Genomic DNA, 19,310 nt, shown 5'->3' on the forward strand with positions numbered 1-19,310 from the left:
ATTTTCTGGAAATAGAATCACACTGTGCATATTCTCTTGTTGTGATCTATTGTATGTAGTTGTGGATTATTCATTTCTAGTATTCCATTATCCCCATTTTACAGATGAGGAAAATGAGGCTGAGAGGTCATTGTAGCCCAAGATCACGTAACTAGTAATTGACATATTGTGGTACCCTTAAGTGTTTTTCCGAAACATGATTTTTAATGATCGTATGGTGTTCTGTTATGTAAGTACAGCACAATGAATTTAACCAATCCCCTTCTGATGGATATCTGGGTTGTCTCTATCATGACTCATTTATACTTTATCCTAAAAGAAAAAGTCAGTTTCAATATTTAAAGTACGCTTTTAAATTTCCAGCTAATTTGCCATTGACTATAATCAGTTCCATATAAATACAGCCGATAATAAAATATTAATTTCCCCGTGGCTTTCATTGTAAGTAAGGTAGCAGCTGCTAGTCAAGGATGGCATCTGCGGTTTTTGTCATCAACTTGCCTTTTGAAAGTGCCTTATAAAAGGATGCACTCACTGGCCTTTTTTCCTTTTATCCTAATTGTGTTTTTGTCTTCCTACTCCTATCTTTCCTTGCAAACTTTTTATTAGGTCATCTCAGTTCTGCTGTAGTCCAAGATTATATCCTTTGCCCAAGAGGTGGCTCTCCTTTTGGCCCCTGATGAGTCTGAGGCGGTGGGTTCTCCATAAGTTGGTCATTCAGAGGTGATAGGCTTTTCTTCATGAAACATCCTCCCATGCAGCGTCTCACAAAGGCAACTCTGGAGTGTGCGCTCCTGGAAGGCAGGAGCTGTACAGTGTTCACTGTGATGCCTGGCATGCTGTAGGTCCTCAGTAAATGCACAGGTTACAAATGAGGAGCTACTGCAACCTCAGATTTGTCTTTTTTGATTGACCTTCATAATATTATGATTTATGCTTTTGGGGAACATGATTAATTTTCTTAGACTCTTCAAACTTAAATAGAATACATGGATTTTTTTTTTAATCCTCCTCATCTGAGGATACTTTTTCCATTGATTTTTTTTTTTTTTTTTTTTTTTTTTAGAGTGGAAGGGAGGAGGAGAGACAGAGGGAAACATCGACATATCAACATATCGAAAGACATTGATTGGTTGCCTCCCACATGCTCATACAACTCAACACCAAAAATAATCCAATAAAAAATGGGCAAAGGACCTGAATAGACACTTCTTCATGGAGGACACACATGGCCAATAGGCATATGAAAAAGTGTTCAATGTCACTAATCATCAGAGAGATGCAAATTAAAACCACAGTGCGATCATCTCACCTGTCAGAATGGCTGTCATCAATAAAACAACAAACAATAGGTGTTGGCTAGGACGCCCTGTTGGTGGGAATGCTGATTGGTGCAGCCTCTGTGGGAAACAATATAGAGGGTCCTCAGAAAAATAAAAATGGAACTGCCTGATGACCCAGTGATTCCACTTCTGGGTATATATCTGAAGAAACCAAACACTTATTCAAAAAAAGAATATATGTACTCCCGTGTTCATTGCAGTGTTATGTACAGTAGCCAAGACATGGAAGCAAACCAAGAGCACATCAGTAGATAAAAGAGTGGTGGTGCATATATACAATGGAATATTATTTGACCATAAAAAAGAGTGAAATCTTATACCATTTACTACAGTGTGGATGGACCTAGAGAGTATTATGCTAAGTGAAATAAATCAGCCAGAAAAAGACAAATACTATGTGATTTCACTTATATGTGGAATCTAAATAACAAATAATTGAACAAAACAGAAACAGAAAAAGTTGAAGTTGGGGTACAGGATAGGGAATACAGTCAATAATATTGTAATAACTTTGTATGGTGCCGGGTGGGTACTGTAAATATTGGGGGCAACATTTTGTAAAGTATATGATTAACAACTATACTATACATTTGGAACTAATACAAATTAATATTGAATGTAAACTAATTGAGAAAAAAACCCTGCTGGTATGACTTAATGTATTGATTTTATCACCCATTAAGTCACAGTCCTAGAGCAGCATTTTTCAGCATGTGTCCGGTGTCTGCAGACTGTTGGTTATGAGGAGTAAGAAATTTCCTTTCTTACTACCCCCACCACTTATAAGATGGAGGTATAATATCTTGGTGTGAAAAAAGGTCAGCCAAGCTGAACAATGTGCTTGGGACTTGGTTAGTTTATATTTTGTTCAAATTCCTTGTCTTGCAGAGACCTTGTGACAAACAGTCTGGCAATTTGAGTAGCACTGGCCACGTGAACCACAAAATGTCCCTGGCCCCTCAGTTCTTAGCAGTGAGGCTATCAGGTTTCCAAGCCTCCAGTAGATTTAAAATCAGGTGAAGAGATGCTATATGAATTTGCTGTGTCAAACAAGCTATTTGGGGATGAAAAGATCATGAATTGGGAATCAGACCTGGGTTTAATTCTGGTTTTAATCTATGACCTATTAAGTACCCACCGTCCATTTATAAGAGGGGGATAGAATGAATATCTACCTTATAAGATAATTCAAAGGTTTTGGACAATATTTATATAAAATGTTCACCATAACACTAGATGCTTATTGCTCCTTCCTCCTTCCCTCTTTCCCTCCCTCTTTCCCTCCCTCTCTCCCTCTCTCCCTCCTTCCCTCCCTTCTTCTCTTCTCTCTCTAAAGATCAAGGGAAAAAATATTCTCAGGTGAGTATTAACCAAAACAAACAAAAGAAGCCCAGTTGAAGTTAGGATGCAGTGCAGCTACATGTATCCTGCTGTGTAGTATATGTCTAATACCTGGAGCCCTCTTTCTAAAAGCCATCAGATGACCCCTCTGTAGCTTGAGCGGAATTTCTAATACAGGTTGTACTTGTTTCCGAGGAGGTGGGAGAAGAGCATTCCAGGCAGAAGGCAGGGCATATACAAAGACCTCAAGGAAGGAAAGCACTTTGGCCTTGTTCTTTTCTTCCAGGAATACAAGGAAGACTGATAACAACTGGAATTCAGTGACCTTAGGGTGTGAATGAATGAGGCTGGAGAGCCATGCAGCCACCAGATCATGTAGGGTCTTTCAGAGATTTGGTGAGGAATTTGAATTTTAGCCTAAAGACAACAGAATGATGTTGAAGGATTTCAGCTGGGCAGTAAGGAGATCCAATTTATATTTTCAATTAATTTTTAAAAACAAATTGAGAGAGAGGAAGAGAGAGGGAGGGAGAAAAAGAATCAGTGACCCATTGCTCCACTCATTCACACTCCCATTGTTTGACTCCTGTCTTTGGCTGACGTGGGATTGAACCCGCAACCTTGGCATGTCAGGACAACACTGTAACCAACTGAGCTACCTGGCCAGGGCTATTTTCAGTTAACTTTTGCTCCTGCATAGAATTTGGACTGATAGAGGATTAGTGGAAGCAGAGTGGCCAGTCAGGAGATGATGGTGGTGGGGCTAACAGTGGAGACAGAAAAGTGAGCAGCTCCCTGGGATATTTTGGGTGGGGAGTGGATGTAGGGGCTTAAGTGAAAGAGAGGAATCAGGATGACTTGTCACAGGACTGCTTCTTGCCAAAATCTGACCGCTTCAGAAAGCATTTGGCACTTTTGAGCATTCTCAGTGTCTTCTCTGAAGCTGCACTCTTCCTACCCCCCATTTGGCTTCCTTTTCTGGGTCTTTTCTCCCTCTGGCCTTCCCTGCCCCTTTCTCCATTTGTGAGTCACCTTTGTAGTTCACTTTTTTCATCTATAGCATTTCTATACTTTTTCCTTCTAAAAAAACACTCATTATTTCTCTTTACTCACTTCTCTGCAGATAGACAACCAAGCCTGTGGTCTTGACCACTATCTGAAGCGGCTTTTCAGAATTTCTATTTAGCTAATATGACACTTTCTGAAATACCTAAAATGCAGTTGTTTCCTCACCTTAAATTGGCTTCCTCTCTTGACTTCCCTTTTTCTTTTTCATGGTTCTGCCATTTTCTGTCACCCAGACAGGATAACTTAGTAATCTTTGATTCATTATTTTCCTATACTGCAATTTGCTATATAAAATCCAGTATTATTTCCCAAATTGTCAGGGAAGAAATCAGAGCTCAGACAGGTTGTCACCTGCTCAGGGAGGGTCACCCAGCTGGTTGCTGGTGACACTACTCTGTGAGCCTAAGTCTGACACCAGAATCCATACTCTCCGTCACTGTGCTGTACTACAGGGGGAAATACTGTGAGAAGTATCTAATGTCTGTGAAGTACACAAAGATTATTTGATAAAAAGCCACATGAAATGCTAAGTTATGGTATTAATTTGTTTGGGTGGTGCCACCAATCTTAATTATATTCTTCACTCTCTTTGAAACAATACGAATGGTAATGATATTCAGTGATAGAACTTTCTTTTACAAGATGAAACATTTTATAAGGTCATTCAAAAACTTCAGAATGAAAACAGGAGCACCAATGGTGTAAGCCCTCATTCAAGGGCAGGAGAAGACTGATCTCTGAGCTCAAACAGGCAGCAAGAGAGGAAGTTAAAATTTCTTATCTTTTTGTTCTTTTTGGATCTTCAGCGGGTTGGATGATACCCACCCATATTGGGGAAGGCCATCTGCTTTGGTCAGTCTAGCAATTGAGATGCTAATCTCTACTGGAAACGCCTCACAGACACACCTACAAATCAAATTTAACCAGCTCAGTTTGCCACATAAAACACACCTTTATAGCCACATTATCTTACACCTCGGCCTGTACTTATAATTGGGTGTCATTAATTTTTTTGTTTGTTTTGGCTTTAATATTTTGATCATAATTTATGCGGAATGAATACTATTTAGAAAATACAGAAAAAGTTAAAGGACAAAGAACCATTGGATAAGACTTTGGGGAACTTGCATTCTAAACAGTTTTATGTGCACTAAAATGTTTTTCTCATGCTTTCCATGATTTTACAGATTGATGATGTGTCTTACTTGCATAACACTCCCTCCCTCCTCGAACATGGGTAGTTTTCAGGAGGTCCAGAGTTTGCCAGTCTGCCCAAGAGGCATGGGTTGTGTTGATTGTGCTGTCTGGGGTATTTATTTATTTATTTATTTTTAAAATATATTTTATTGATTTTTTACAGAGTGGAAGAGAGAGGGAAACATTGATGAGAGAGAAACATCGATCAGCTGCCTCCTGCACACCCCCTACTGGGGATGTGCCCGCAACCAAGGTACATGCCCTTGACCGGAATCGAACCTGGAGCCCTTCAGTCCGCAGGCCGACGCTCCATCCACTGAGCCAAACCAGTCAGGGCGCACATTGTCTGGGGTCTTGATAAAAATTGCCCTTGCCCTTGAAAAGCGTGAAACCAAGAGGCAGACCTCAACACCCAGCCCGCACACTATTTTTCTAACAGCCACTTTTCCAAGTTTGCTCCGTTTCCTTCTTCCTGTTGGCTGTGTGTTCCTCAGTGTAGCACTCTGTTATCCTGCATTCTTCTTGGGAAACTTTCCTTCCCCAGGGACTATCTACAACGCTTTATTTTAAAAAAAATTTTATTCCTGACCTTTTCTCTAACATTTCAACATGAGCAAGGCATTTTGATTATTTACATCCATTTTACTAGGGCATTGCAAGCAGAGAGTCTTTGTGGCCCAACTGTGGCCTGTGTAGTTTTTGTTCCGTATGGTGAGGCCTCATAGTCCAATGGGTTAGATTGCTCCAGGATAAGATCACATAGTGTGACCTATCTGTATCTTCTTGTGTCTGTTTATAAAATGCAGTAAAAGATGCTTTTTTAATTGGGTTCGATGAGGCTTAAATGATCTTATTTATGCTAAGTATTCCTAGGAGCAGTGACTAGCACATAAGAAGTGCTAAATGAATATCAGATGGTTGTTGCACATACCTAAACCATTTGGAAGCACTGGATTTGAAAGAATTTTTGTAGTCATTGATGAGTGTTTAAATTTTTTTATGAACTTTATACATAGTTCATTATGTGAAAATGGACTCAGGCCCTACTTGCTGCAGCTGTTTAGAAGGACTGGTTTCTGCCTTTAGGGTTATGGAATTTTGTGTGTTAGCATAGTAAAGTCTTCAGAAATAATTTTGGCCTTGAAAGGATGTTTTTTGTACTCGCTGGCCTTGAAACGGGGTTGTCACTCATGGCATCTGCTGACCTCATACTTCACAGCTCCAATCAGGGAAAGCGGCTCTGCACCCAGCCCCTGCTGAGGAAAAAGCACTCGGGAACCTCTGTCCTCTTCCTGGACTGGCTGATTTGATTGGGGTGGGACAGCTACTTTTTTCATGGCCTTCTGTGGGAAAAATGAGCTGAGCCAGTTTGATTCTCTAGATAATTTTATTTTGGGAAATAAGGGGAAAGCAGTGGGAGTTGACGTTGAAAGAACGTCATAAACTAATGTAAGGATGATGAAAGGGCTCTACCAGGCAATGGCATAGCAGCAAACCCTCCACGTAAGCAGCAGTACCAACAGCAAGAGTTGATATGAAATGGAAGAAAAAAAAAGCAATTGCAAGAGAGAAAAGTAAACTCAAAGAGAACCAAGTTGTGCTAATGGCAGCGGTCAGGAGAGAAGATCCTGGTGTTGGCTGTAAAGCCAGTTCACGTTGTTTTCTAGGCTCTTTGTATTGTACTCTTTTTGAGTCTTTATTCCTTGCATTCCATAGGCCCTCATGCATATAGGTCATATAGTGCAGTTGACCCTTGAACACTGGGTTTGAACTGGGTGATCAATAAAATGTACAGTACTGTAAATCTGTATTCTCTTCCTTAGGATTTTCTTAATAACATTTTCTTTTCTCTAGTTTACTTTACTGTAAGAATACATGTAACATACAAGATATGTGTTAATCGACTCTGTTATTGGTAAGGCTTCTGGTCAACAGTAGGCTGTTAGTTAAGTTTTTGGGGAGTCAGTAGTTATACGTGGGTTTTCGATTGCATGAAGGGAGGGGTTGGCATCCCTAACCCCCATGTTGTTCAAGGATCAACTGTCCTTCTCATTCCCATCTAAAGGATTCCCTCATTTTGTTCCTAGTACATTGACTAACTCCTCTATAGTTTACGGTGACTTAAAACAAACAGACCTTTTAGGATCCTGTTCAAGCCCCCCCATTCCATGCCATGCTTTCCTGATGATTTTAGTGTGTGTGTGTGTGTGTGTGTGTGTGTGTGTGTGTGTGTTTTGTCTCCTATGAACTCCTATGTAGTTTGTAATCTGGACCCCTCAGTTCCTATGCAGTATGTGATAGTTGTCTCTCATGGGTGGAGGTCATGAATTCCTAGGGCAGCGGTCCCGACCTGTTAGAATTTTATAGTGCACACTGGGCTCTGATGCCTGAGTGGTAGATGCAAGTCATTGGTCATTTCTGGTGGCATTTCTCTTAACTCTGTGATCCTGCTTTAACTTGGGCACAGAAGGGGAGGCTTTAGCCCCTCCTTTGAGTTAGTATTATATTACTTTAAAGAGAATAAATATTTTTGTTTTAAAGAGAATAAATATTAAAGCATTTGAGAGAAATGGTGTAGTTATACAGTGACTCTTGGTTTTATTGGTCAACTAGGTTTCTCATTATGCCATAACAATGGAAAAGCTCATATGTAGTAAGCCAGAATAACACCTGACATCTAAAATCCCTACTAATATTTATTTTGGGCCTGAGGCATGTACTGTGGTTAATAAGGTAGCTTGTTTGGGCATTATCTCTGTATGTGGTTTTCTTTTTCTTTTTCTCTCCCTTTCTTGAAGACATTTTGGAAACCGCTTTGTTTGTCAAGTTACTATATTCAGTAGCAAAATGTGTGAATAATATTATGTTTTGTCATTGAGCTTAAATCCCGGATCTGTAAAAACAATTGTTTAATATTTTGTGGCCTTTAAGTCATCTCTTTCTCTCTTTCTCTCTCTACATTGTGTTTGTGTCTCTGGCTGGCCTGTGGGGGCTGTTCTTGGGTCAGCTGCCTATTCTTATTCATTAGGCCCTAATGAACTTTGAGTAGGGTTGTGTGCTAACCCCCACCAGCTCAGGAAATGGGGACTCTGGATCAAGCAGTTTGCTTGAGAAGGGAAAGTGAGAGGTCACGTGTTAGACATGATATTCTTATTTTCAGTTTGTAGGTGAGAATTTCAGTGCAAACTGTGTGTGTCTTGCCCAAAGCTACTACCTTAGATATGGCAGAGCCAGTATCAGAACCTAGGCCTGCAGGATTATAGAGCCTTTTTCCTTGTGACAAACCACACTGCCTCTAGTTTATTGTCCCTTTGATTTCTTATCTGTAAAATGGGATCTATGACTAAATTGTCTCTATGATTACATTCCTTGCTACAGTTCTTTGAGGCCAAGACTTGATATCCAAATGATTCCAGGGGTCAGGAAGATATTTTAAGTGAGGCCAATGACAATAGGGAATAATGGTAACCAGAGGGTTTGAGAGATTGAAATTAAAATTTTAATGAAAGGGATGGCTAAATAAGTAAGTCTGTAGGACCACCAGTTTTTGACATTCAGATTTAGGCACTTCCCTGGACATCAAACCAGCCTAATTTTTAGCATGCAGTCTTGTCAACTAGAATGTTTGTCAGCCTATCAGCCATTCGTGTTTTCAATAAAGTGTAATTAGAGAAAGTACAGGTTGGGAGTGTGTTGGCCTGGGTATACTTTTCCATACATAAGCACTTCCCCTTACCTTCCCCGCTCCCCCCTGCCCCCCGCCCCAACACACACACACACACACACACACACACACACACACACACACGCGCGCATACACACGTCCCCTTGTGTCCTGTGCAGCCATTCTCTGGGACATGCTGTCCAACTGCTGGACCATGTGTTCCTCACTTACATGTGCACCTGTTACTGTCCTCCTGTGCCTCCCAAGATTATACTAAAACTAGGATTCTAGGCTAAAACCTGGATTCTAGTTAGAGTGCTCCTTGAACTGGGTGTGTGACATTGAGCTAGTTGTCCAAAGTTGTGCTTTCATATCCCAGCTGTAAAGTGAAGGTGAGAGCCTCTGTCATGGGTTTTCAGGTTGGGATCTGCAGGGTGCAGTCTCATTGCGGACCACTCTGTGGGAGGCAGGGACCAATTTGGTGGAGTTCTTCATCCTACCTCTACCTGAGCAGCTTTGATGATTTCTTGGTTGTAATACTTACTAGTTGTATGATCTTGGACAAATTGCTTAACCTCTTTGTGTGTCTCCATGTTCTCCTCTGTAAAGTGGGCATAATAATAAATTAGAGTTGTTGTGGTACTTAAATGAATCAATAAATGCAAATACACCTGGCAGGTAGAATAATGGTCCTCCAGAGAGGTCCCTTTCTAATTCTCTGAACCTGTGAATATGTTATTTTGCATGGCAAAAGGGACTTTGCTGATGGGATTATGAGATGCTGAGGTTCTCCAGGGTCATCACACTGGGCCCATTGTAATACCAATGGCCCTTAAAGGAGTCAGGGAAAGAGATATGATGTTAGAAGCAGAAGTCAGAGTGATTCGATTGGTGGCTGGGGCTATGGGCCAAGGGATTTGGGCATCCTTTAGAACAGAGGTGGGGAACATTCGGCCCATTTGGTCTGGCCCTGCCAAGGCATTAGGGGTGAGTTAATTAAATGTTTGACCAAATATAGCAGGCTAACTTTTAAGTTGATAATTTTGTATGGCCTGTGAGTGATGTTATAAATATCCAAATGGCCCTCAGTAGGTATAAGGTTCCCCACCCCTGCAGAAGCTAGAAAAGGCCAGGACATGGATTCTCCCCTAGAGCCTCCAGAAGGAACACAGCCCTGTGAGACCCAATGTTGACTTCTGACCTCCCGAACTGCAAGATAATAAATTTGTGTTGTTTTAAGCCACTAAGCTTATAGAAATTCGTTATAGCGATAATCGGAAATTAATATGTAAATGTTAGCTGTATTTTCTGTTCTCACTGTAAATAAGATTCTCTTTGAACAGAGGGATCTGTGGCCAAAGACAGTTTGAAAGCCTGTGGGCCAGGTGATCGCCAGCATGCCCTTCTCATCTGCCAGCCTGTTGTGGAAGGTTCTCTCTGTTCTCTCTACACAGCATCTAGCCCGAGCAGATTCCTCCCTTGCTGAATGTGTACAGTGCACCTGACGTCTGCATTAGGTGGACTGAAGGTTGGTTGGTGTTCTCCAGAGTGGACCTGCCCATGGGATTCCTTGCAGGGCACGCATTTCTGAAGGGGTCTTCTTAATTAATTGACTGCTTTGGTAAACAGGATCTGGGTGTTGGTTATGTGCCATATTGGGTCTAGAGCCCAAAATCCATCCAGGCTTATGCATTTGCTTGGGGTTTGAGGGTCTTTGTGAATTTGTTACAGAGAACCGGAATAAATCAAGAAGTGCTCAGAGAGTTTGGAGTCAGTTTATTTACTGCGGTGGGCTTAGAGAAAATGAGTTCAAATTCTAAGCAGAGCTACAAGCAGAACTTCCCTTTTCATTAAAGATCCAGCCCCATCTATGTGTGCTTAGTGGTTATCTCGCTGGTGGCCTTGAAAACTACACAGTTCTATCCAATTAAAAAATACACCTGGCATGGCATCGAGAGTATGGGCATATCTAGTCTCTAGCCTATGAGGTCAGACAGCTAAGTTTATCTTCCTCATTATTCAGGCAGGCTAAAGCAGGCTAGAAAGCAAAGTTATTTATTTATTTATTTTTAGAATAAGAGGCCGTCTAAATAATAGCAGAGAATTCCAAACAGTAGTTTTACAAAATGGGGTTAGCCTTCTCAGATTCAGCTTATATTCCTTTTACCCCATAAATTCATCCATTCAGATAGACAGTGCTTATTCTTATGATTAAGAAGAACTCACTTTACAGGCACCTTGGTTGGGCTGTATTTGAAGAAGTAGGGCCAGGAAAGCCTTAACCCAAGCTCAAAGGCTAACACAGGTCAAGTAAATGAGGCATATGGCTCATGGGCCGCGAGTTTGACATGCTTGCTTTAACCTAACAGTTCCAGAGACCTTGAGGGCCATGAGCTGCTCCTAGAACAAACAGCCTGTGATTTTCCCTTCAGGCCTCAACTAGCCCAGCAGTGAGTGCATCTCAGGCTTGTGAGATGTTAGCACAGCTTTTAAAAATCTACAATGTAAGTTATTTACTTTCTTTCTTTCTTTTTTTTTTTTTTGTGTGCAGAGAGGCCACAATGCTGTTCTTGTGTAAAGCACAGCTGCTGGGTTTGTAAATCTGGAAAACATGAGGCCAAATATGAACCAGTCTGCAGTCCCAGAGGAATTTTGTTTCCCTTCCAAGTTACTTGGATTAACATCAGTATTATTTCCTTGGCACGAATCTGGCGTGAAGGATATTAAGTTCTTAGAGTCCGTACCCTACTTTTCTCTAAATAAAGCATGGAAGAATTCTGGTACATGTTTTGATGTGCAGAACGGGTGGCAGAGGTACCTTGGCAGAGCTTTTGCATAGTTGATAATCTAGTTATTTGGGTCTCTACATGCAAAGGAATGTGCGCTTCTAGGTGTACTTTGCCTGTTTGAGAAAAAGGTTTCAGAATCCAGTGTGGTTTGTGAAGAATCCCGTATTTTAAATTTAATGAGTGAGAAAGGCTTATTTATTTTCTGGTTTCATTTTTTCCTGTTCATGCCCCGAATGAAAGAACATGCCGCATCTTCTTGGGTCCCCATTAGTGCTTGGTTGATGGGGTAGGACGTTGCAGGAGATGACAGGCCAGGCTTGTCCCCTCAGGGGCCAACCCACCCAGGAGGCTGCCTAGAAGTTCAACGTGAGTGGAGCAACCTGAGTGGAGAGGTATTCCATTTACCCCCACGTGCCTCTACGTGTGTGATAGTTCCTGGTCTTAACTGAAAACTCTTAATAGGTGGCTTTGCTACCACAAATGATTTTCATGTGTGAAAATCATCAAGGGTGATCCGAGGCAGCTCTGCCGGTGTCCGGAGGCTCTCCAAATCTGGCTTAAAGCTGTGCTTGAATCTTTCCATGTGGTGTCCTCCATCTCAAACTCAGCAGGTCTCCCATATAAACCCTCACCTCTCAGACTGCTTGCTCCTGTCCCTGGGAAGGCCTTGCTTGTGTTTTTTCTCCTATTTGTTGACAGATCGAGGGCCTAAAAATTCCAGTGTGGGAGACTCTGAAGTGGCCAGGTCATTTGAATAGCACAAATCACATTAAATCTGTTACGTTAGCTGAGCTTCTTGTGCTCAACTCAGGCTTGGCCTTGTCCACCAGCTGGCGTCATATCAGCCTTGAAGGTGTTTCAAAGAGCAGTGCTGCTTCGGAGAACTCAGGAATTAGAGGATGGGGGCATGGAGGCCCACGCATATGAGTTTTCCATTTGGTTAGAATTCTGCATTTGAGCCATTCAGATAACTAGTTGAGATCTGGGCAAAGTATTTGGGGAAAATGTTAAATCTCTTGAAAGCTGGAATGATGTCGTAGAAAGGACATTTGTGGAAGCTTGAGAGAACCTCTAGGGCTTACTACCAGCAGTCTAAAGAAGTGTGTGACCTTGATGAAGTCACTAATCTACCTCTGAACCTACTTACGATAAGGTGGCACCAGCACTTACCCTGCAGGCTGATTATAAAGAGTAAATGATATTTAAGTCAATTAGCATAGAGTAAGCACTCAATAAAGATAATTCTGTCTAGTGGGCCCCCTCACTATCTTTTCCAGTCTTTGTAACTAGTGAACTAAGACTGGTTGAGTTTCATGTGCAATTATATTGGAAAGAAAAAACATTATCCTTTGTACAAGCATCATTGTGCTTATTTCATAGAACTGTACTAAATCTAGTAAGCTGTCTTATGATTTTATATTAGTTTAGAAAGGCAGAAGATATAAGCAAAAGTGTAAACTGCATGGGAGGAGAAGTAAATTTAAAATGTACCAGGTAATGGGAAGGTGATAAGTTTGTGATTCTTAAAAGGAATGGAGTTTGTTTGGTATGGTCAAATTTTTAAACAATAAAAATTTTGCACAATAAGCTCTAATAACACCAGAAGGAAGTCAACAAAGAGGAAAAATGAGTGAGGAAAATGGTATATTCTAAAATAAATTGATGTAATTATAATACTGCAGAGGTTAGATAAGAACATGCTAAAAGAAATATAATAATTGTGCAGATGAACTCAAATTTAATCTGCTATCATAAACATTTCAACTTACAAAATTAGGAACGATGAAGTACATGTTGGAAAATTGATGTATTTAAGTTTTAACTTCCTGGAGGGCATCCTGTCCTGATCATATGAAACATGGTCTTTAAAGTATCCTGACTTGGAATTTTGGATAAAATAGTCAAAGGAAACAGCTCCAGAGGGAAAATATAATTTATACCAGCATTGATGATCATATATATATATATATAATATATATCTACCTACTAATATATATATAACTACTAATATATACATGCATACAATGTATATAAGTAAATATAAACATATAAGTACACACAGATATATAAACATAAATGGAACCAGCTTCATACCCTATTGAGTACTGGCAGAGCACCCATTAGCAAGCTAGAATAATACAAAGTTATTTAGATAATAATAAGCCCACTCTATTAATATTTGGAAATAGGTGCCGGATATAAATTAAAACAGAAAAATCCTATTGTGGTCCCTGTTTCAGGGATATCTTCTGGGTTGTAAGATATCACAATCAGTTGCTGCTTCAGGGACACGATATTCTAGAGTGGAAAATAGATCACCATGAGTATCAATACTGGCGAAATAAGGTAATTTTAGGTAATAAGTGCTATGAAGAAAATAAAAGAACAAAGGACTAGAGAGGGACTTAGGGCAGAGGGGGTTCATTATTTTAGAGAGGATGGTGAGAGGAGGGGGATTCTTCGCTGAGTCATCCTTGTTGAGAAGGACCTGCCAGGTGACAGTGGGGGTGGGGAAGGAGCACTTGAGGGAGCCCAAGTTTGAGGACTCTCAGACTGGAATGAGTTCAGCAGGTGTGAGCCAAGAGCAGGCCAGAGTGGTTAGAGCTTAGAGAATAAGTGTATGTTTGTCTAGATTACAATAGAAACTGAGTTAATTTTGAATGGCCTAAAATAGCTAGACTTTACTTCCTTACGGTTTAAAAAATTTTATATTGTGATTGTGAAAATTATGGCAAAAATTCAGAAGTATACGAAACAAACGTATGTTTTAAAGAAGAATGACAAAGCAAACATCCACAGACCCACCACCAGTTATGACCTAAAATGCTATAATCCCCTTGTAGCTTTTGGACTGCATTGCTCTCCCTGGCTCCTGGTGGTAAGATAAACATTGTGTGACTTTTGAGATAAGGATTCCTTTGCTGGTCTGGATTTAGTGACCTATATTTGCAACCCAAACATGTAGTCTAGTGTGGCTTGTTTTGAATTTTATATAAAACATCCATGGTATGTGTATTCTTCTGTGTCTTGCTTCTTTCTCTCCAAATTGAGGTTCCTTTGTGTTGATCTGTGAGTTTTTAGTTAGTTTTTACTCTATAGTATATGAATACACTGTAACATAGTTATTTGTTCTGTCGATCAGTATTTGTTCTTTTTTTCCAGTGCTTGGCTGTTATTGTAATAAGGTCTGATGTAATTTACCTAGGAACACAACTTCTGGGTTGTAAGATATCACCAAATTTACTAGACAATGCCAAACTCCTTCCAAAGTAAATACACCAGTCTTTACTCTCACTAGCAGTGTGCGAGGCTTTCTGTTGCTGCATGTACAGGATTACACCAACCCTGGACGTTGCCAGACTTAGTAATTTTTGCCCGTCTGATGGGTGTGTCCAGGTATCTTGAAGTTTTAATTTTCACTTTTATTCTCACTAATGAGTTTGAGCACCTTTTCATGTGGTTATAGGCCATATGGATTTCTTTCACTTATGTTTCTGAAAGGCTGATTCAGGTGTTTTTCCCAATTTTTTCTTGGTTCTGCCTTACCGTATAGCAGTCATTTATACCTTCTCTCTGTGTGCTTATCCTCCCTTTTTTATGCTTTTTAAATATTTAAAACTTAAACAGAGACGAATTTTAATAATCTTTTTATATTAGTTATCCATTGCTTTGTGACAGATCACCCCAAAACCTAATGGCTGAAACAACTTTATTTCAGTTGGGACTCGGCTCACTAGGCAATGACTGCCTGCCTCCTGCCTGTGCAGGGAAGCTCTGCTTCTGCTGGTTGGCTGTCTGATTGCTGGGGTGATAACGGGGTGACTGAGCCACAAGTCTTTCATCAGCCGCAGGTTAGCTTGGACTTGTTCACATGGAATCGGGCAAAGGTGTACCAAGCTTCTTGAAGTGGAGGCTCCAAAATAGCAGATGTCACATTCACTGCGTTCCGTTGTTGTCCACAAACCCTGCTGGTATTCAAGGGGTGGGGACATGACATAGACCCTGCCACTTGTTGGCGAGGCTGTGAGTGTCCTTGAAAAGAGAAGTGCGTGCAGGCAGGGGCAAGAGTTGTGACCATGCTTGCAATCCACCACTTTTTACATTATAGTTGTGCTTTTCTCCCCTACTCCAAGGGTAAGAATACAATCCTATAGTGTCTTCTAAAAGTTACAAGGGTTTTCCCTTTCACATCAAAGTCTTTTTCAATGTTGGTTTTTAAAAAAAATTTATTTTGAAGAGGAAAAAGAATTTGAGAACAGCAAGAGAAACATGAATTAGAGGAAGAATGAAGTTTCAAACATCATGACAGTGGGGGATGTTGATAATGAAGGAGGCTGTGCATCTGCAGGGGACGCGGGTCAAAGAAAAATCTATACTCTCTGCCCAGTTTTTCTGTGAACCTAAAACTGCTCTAAGCCATAGTCTATTAGGAAAAATTAAAAAACAAAGCAAAACTATGACAACAGCTGAAAGAGCTGGTGAGCATTCACTGTTTGTTTGTTAGCTATAATACAGTGAAGAACATTAAAAAGAACACTTGCTTTTACTATCCTACCATCTTATTAAAAACTGCCCTTGGTGTTTTGCATTATTTGCTTCACTTTCTTGTCTATATTTATTTGTTGCAAGATAGCATTCCGATCAGCAGTAATGGATTGCATTTTATTTTTTCAACTTTTTAATTTTCTTAACATGAAGTTTTATTTGAACACGGTCTGTCAGTACTCATTGTACTGAGACCAGAGGCATAAGGAGTGCAGGCGTCAGTGAGCAGCTTCTTAGAAAGTGCTTTAGACCAGAGGTAGGATTGTATCCTGGCCAGGGCCTGGGTTTTGGACACATGGCCCTAGAGTAGAATCAAGCCTTTGCTGTCGTAGTAGCTGTGCAACTTTGTGCAAATAACTTCTCTGAGCTTTAAGTCAGCATTTTAAAATGGAGATCATTTTTAATTATCTTTCAAGAGTATTGAATGAGATAGAAAAAAAAATATTACCTAGCATGACATGTGGCCCATAAAATAAACATTAGCCTAGATTAGAAATAGGTTTTCCACTATTTTCCGTTAATCTCCAGTAAGAAAAGATGAGGACCTCTATAAGTCTTTTGCAGAATGAATTATTTCTGACATTTAAGCTTGGCCTTAGTTACCTCCCTGTGGCTGTTTTCTGTGAAAACTCTTTCATCATCTTCTGGGTTCTCTGCCTGGAGTTTGACAATCAGTTAAGTGCATCTGGTTGGCTGACATCAAGCTTTTGAGACCCGTGTGTGTGTGTGTGTGTGTGTGTGTGTGTGTGTGTGTGTGTGTTTCTAAATTTTTCAATTGCAATTTATATTCAATATTATTTTGTATTAGTTTCAGGTGTGCAGCATAGTGGTTATACAACCATATACTTTACCAAGTGTTCACCCCAATATTTCCAGTACTCAGCTGGCACTATACATAGTTATTATAATACTAGAGGCCCGGTGCACGAATTCGTGCATGGGTAGGGTCTGGCAGGCCCTACCCAATGGGGGCCGATTGGGGCTGGACTGGTGGGGGGGAGGGGCTGTGGGAGGTTGGCCACTGGCTCTGCCCCCGATCAGGCAGTGGGGGGGCTGCTTGGGGGCGAGGCCAGCTGGTGGGAGGGGCTGCACATCAGAGTGGGGGGTGCTGCGGGAGGTTGTGGGGGGCTGATCGGGGCCCCGATTGGGTTGGTTGGCCGCTGCAGTGCGCGTCATAGCGACCAGTCATTCTGGTTGTTCCGGGTGTTCTGCTGTTCCAGTCGCTTGGCTTTTATATATATAGATTATTAGATTATTGGCTGTATTTCCTATTCTGTACTTTACATCCCCAACTATTTTGTAACTACCAATCTTTACTTCAGACACTTATATTTGAAACCTTGGTAGCCAGCCGGATCTCATGGAGCCCTGGGAGATACTATCAGGGGTGTGTGTTCACGGTCCTCACTTTTGATTTGGGCAAGCTCTGACCTGAGTAAGCAGAGAAAGGAAAAGTGTTTTAGGGAACTAGGTGAGGCAGTCCGATCTCTGAGGAAGAAGAGACTGGGGGGTGGAATAAACATTTCTCCAGCACCTGCTCTCTGCCAGAATGTAGAGTGGAAGACAGAAGCTGCTGGAGAGAGCACCAGGGATGCTGGGCCCCTTGGCAAAGCAGTTGGGTTGTGCCTCTTCCCAGATTGATTGGAGGAGAGCTCTCTAGCTCTCTTGACCTGACGAGGAATAAATATCTTCTAGGCCTTGACATAAAACGAGGACCCAGCCCTGATTGGTTTGGCTCAGTGGATAGAGCGTTGGCCTGAGGACTGAAGGGTCCCATGTTCGATTCCAGTCAAGGGCATGTACCATGGTTGCGGGCACATCCCCAGTAGGGAGTGTGCAGGAGGCAGCTGATCGATGTTTCTCTCTCATCGATGCTTCTAACACTCTATCCCTCTCCCTTCCTCTCTGTAAAAAATCAATAAAATATAAAAAACAAACACACAAAAACCCAAAAAACGACCCATGTCATGATTAAATCTTTCTTCCTAGGTCTTTCAGCAGCCCAGCGGAAGTTTGCTCACTCGCTCAGAGACTTTAAGTTTGAGTTTATTGGTGATGCGGAGACCGATGATGAACGCTGCATAGGTATGTGGAGGGGAGGGTTTGGTCTGCTCTCCTTTGCTTTGTCCACCAAATAACGATTCCTTTCTCTTGACAGATGCTTCCTTGCGTGAATTTTCTAACTTTTTGAAGAACCTGGAAGAGCAGAGGGAAATCATGGTGAGTTGTGGGATGTAAATGAATAAATCTAACTTGAGCAGGGGAAATCAGGTTTCTATTTCCTCAGTGGTGCTGACCTTGGCAAGATTTTAGATAAGTTGCTGGACTTCTGGACCTGTTTCTTTATCAGTAAAATAGTCAGACTATATCAGTTCCATCTAGATTTTCGTCAGCACTTGCATTTTACATTCAGGGGTGGGGAATGCCCGGCCCTCGGGCTGTGTAAGGTCTGGGAAATCATTTGGTCTGGCTCTGCCAAGTTATTAGAGGTGAGTTAATTAAATCTTTGACCAAATATAGCAGGCTAATTTTTAAGTTGATAAATTTGTATGGCCTGTGAATGATCCAAATGGCCCTTGGCAGAAAAAAGGTGTCCTACCCCTGATTTAAATTGAGTCTCATGCATGTATCAAAAAGATAAAAGCAGAAAAGCTTATGTAGAAGCACAAGGACAGCAGGGCAATGTTAGAGCTATATCTGTCGATTTCTAGGCTGTGTGGAGAGGGAGGGAACTCAGGCCTGGAAGTCTTTTTTTTTTTTTTTTAAATATATATTTTATTGATTTTCTACAGAGAGGAAGGGAGAGGGATAGAGAGCTAGAAACATCGATGAGAGAGAAACATCGATCAGCTGCCTCCCGCACACTCCCTACTGTGTATGTGCCTGCAACCAAGGTACATGCCCTTGACCAGAATTGAACCTGGGACCCTTGAGTCCGCAGGCCGACGCTCTATGCACTGAGCCAAACCAGCCAGGGCAGGCCTGGAAGTCTTTAAGACCCCACTTTGCCTTGAGAATCGTGATGCCAGCAGTAATGATAATAGCTACACTTCATTGGGTGCTCTCCATGTCTATCATGCTATGCTGAGTGCATTGAGTGGATCATCTTATTTATGCCCAGCAATGCAGTTTGAGTGTATTGAATAATACTTAATCTTTCTTTTTTTTTTTTAAATATATTTTATTGATTTTTTATACAGAGAGGAAGGGAGAGAGATAGAGAGTTAGAAACATCGATGAGAGAGAAACATCGATCAGCTGCCTCCTGCACATTTCCCACTGGGAATGTGCCCGCAACCCAGGTACATGCCCTTGACCGGAATCGAACCCGGGACCCTTCAGTCCACAGGCCAACGCTCTATC

At 41.2% G+C, this 19,310-nt stretch overlaps 1 protein-coding gene across 4 annotated transcripts in view; it reads left to right on the forward strand.

Annotated features, from left to right (window-relative positions):
• Positions 1 to 19,310, forward strand: part of ARHGAP10 (Rho GTPase activating protein 10) — a 256,451-nt gene that overhangs the window by 57,116 nt on the left and 180,025 nt on the right. For 3 of the 4 annotated variants that reach the window (XR_004968109.1, XM_036312231.1, XM_036312230.1), the window contains exons 2-3: positions 17,937 to 18,032; positions 18,106 to 18,167. The exons of the other annotated variant lie outside the window; for it this stretch is intronic. Coding sequence is in view for 2 of the 3 variants with exons in the window: in XM_036312231.1 (XP_036168124.1) it covers positions 17,937 to 18,032; positions 18,106 to 18,167 (158 nt within the window). In the remaining variant the exon portion in view is untranslated. The remainder of the gene's footprint in view (positions 1 to 17,936; positions 18,033 to 18,105; positions 18,168 to 19,310) is intronic. 4 annotated transcript variants of the gene reach the window in all.

This window comes from Myotis myotis, unplaced genomic scaffold (genome assembly GCF_014108235.1).
Source record: "Myotis myotis isolate mMyoMyo1 unplaced genomic scaffold, mMyoMyo1.p scaffold_m19_p_6, whole genome shotgun sequence".
Classification (NCBI taxonomy): domain Eukaryota; kingdom Metazoa; phylum Chordata; class Mammalia; order Chiroptera; family Vespertilionidae; genus Myotis; species Myotis myotis.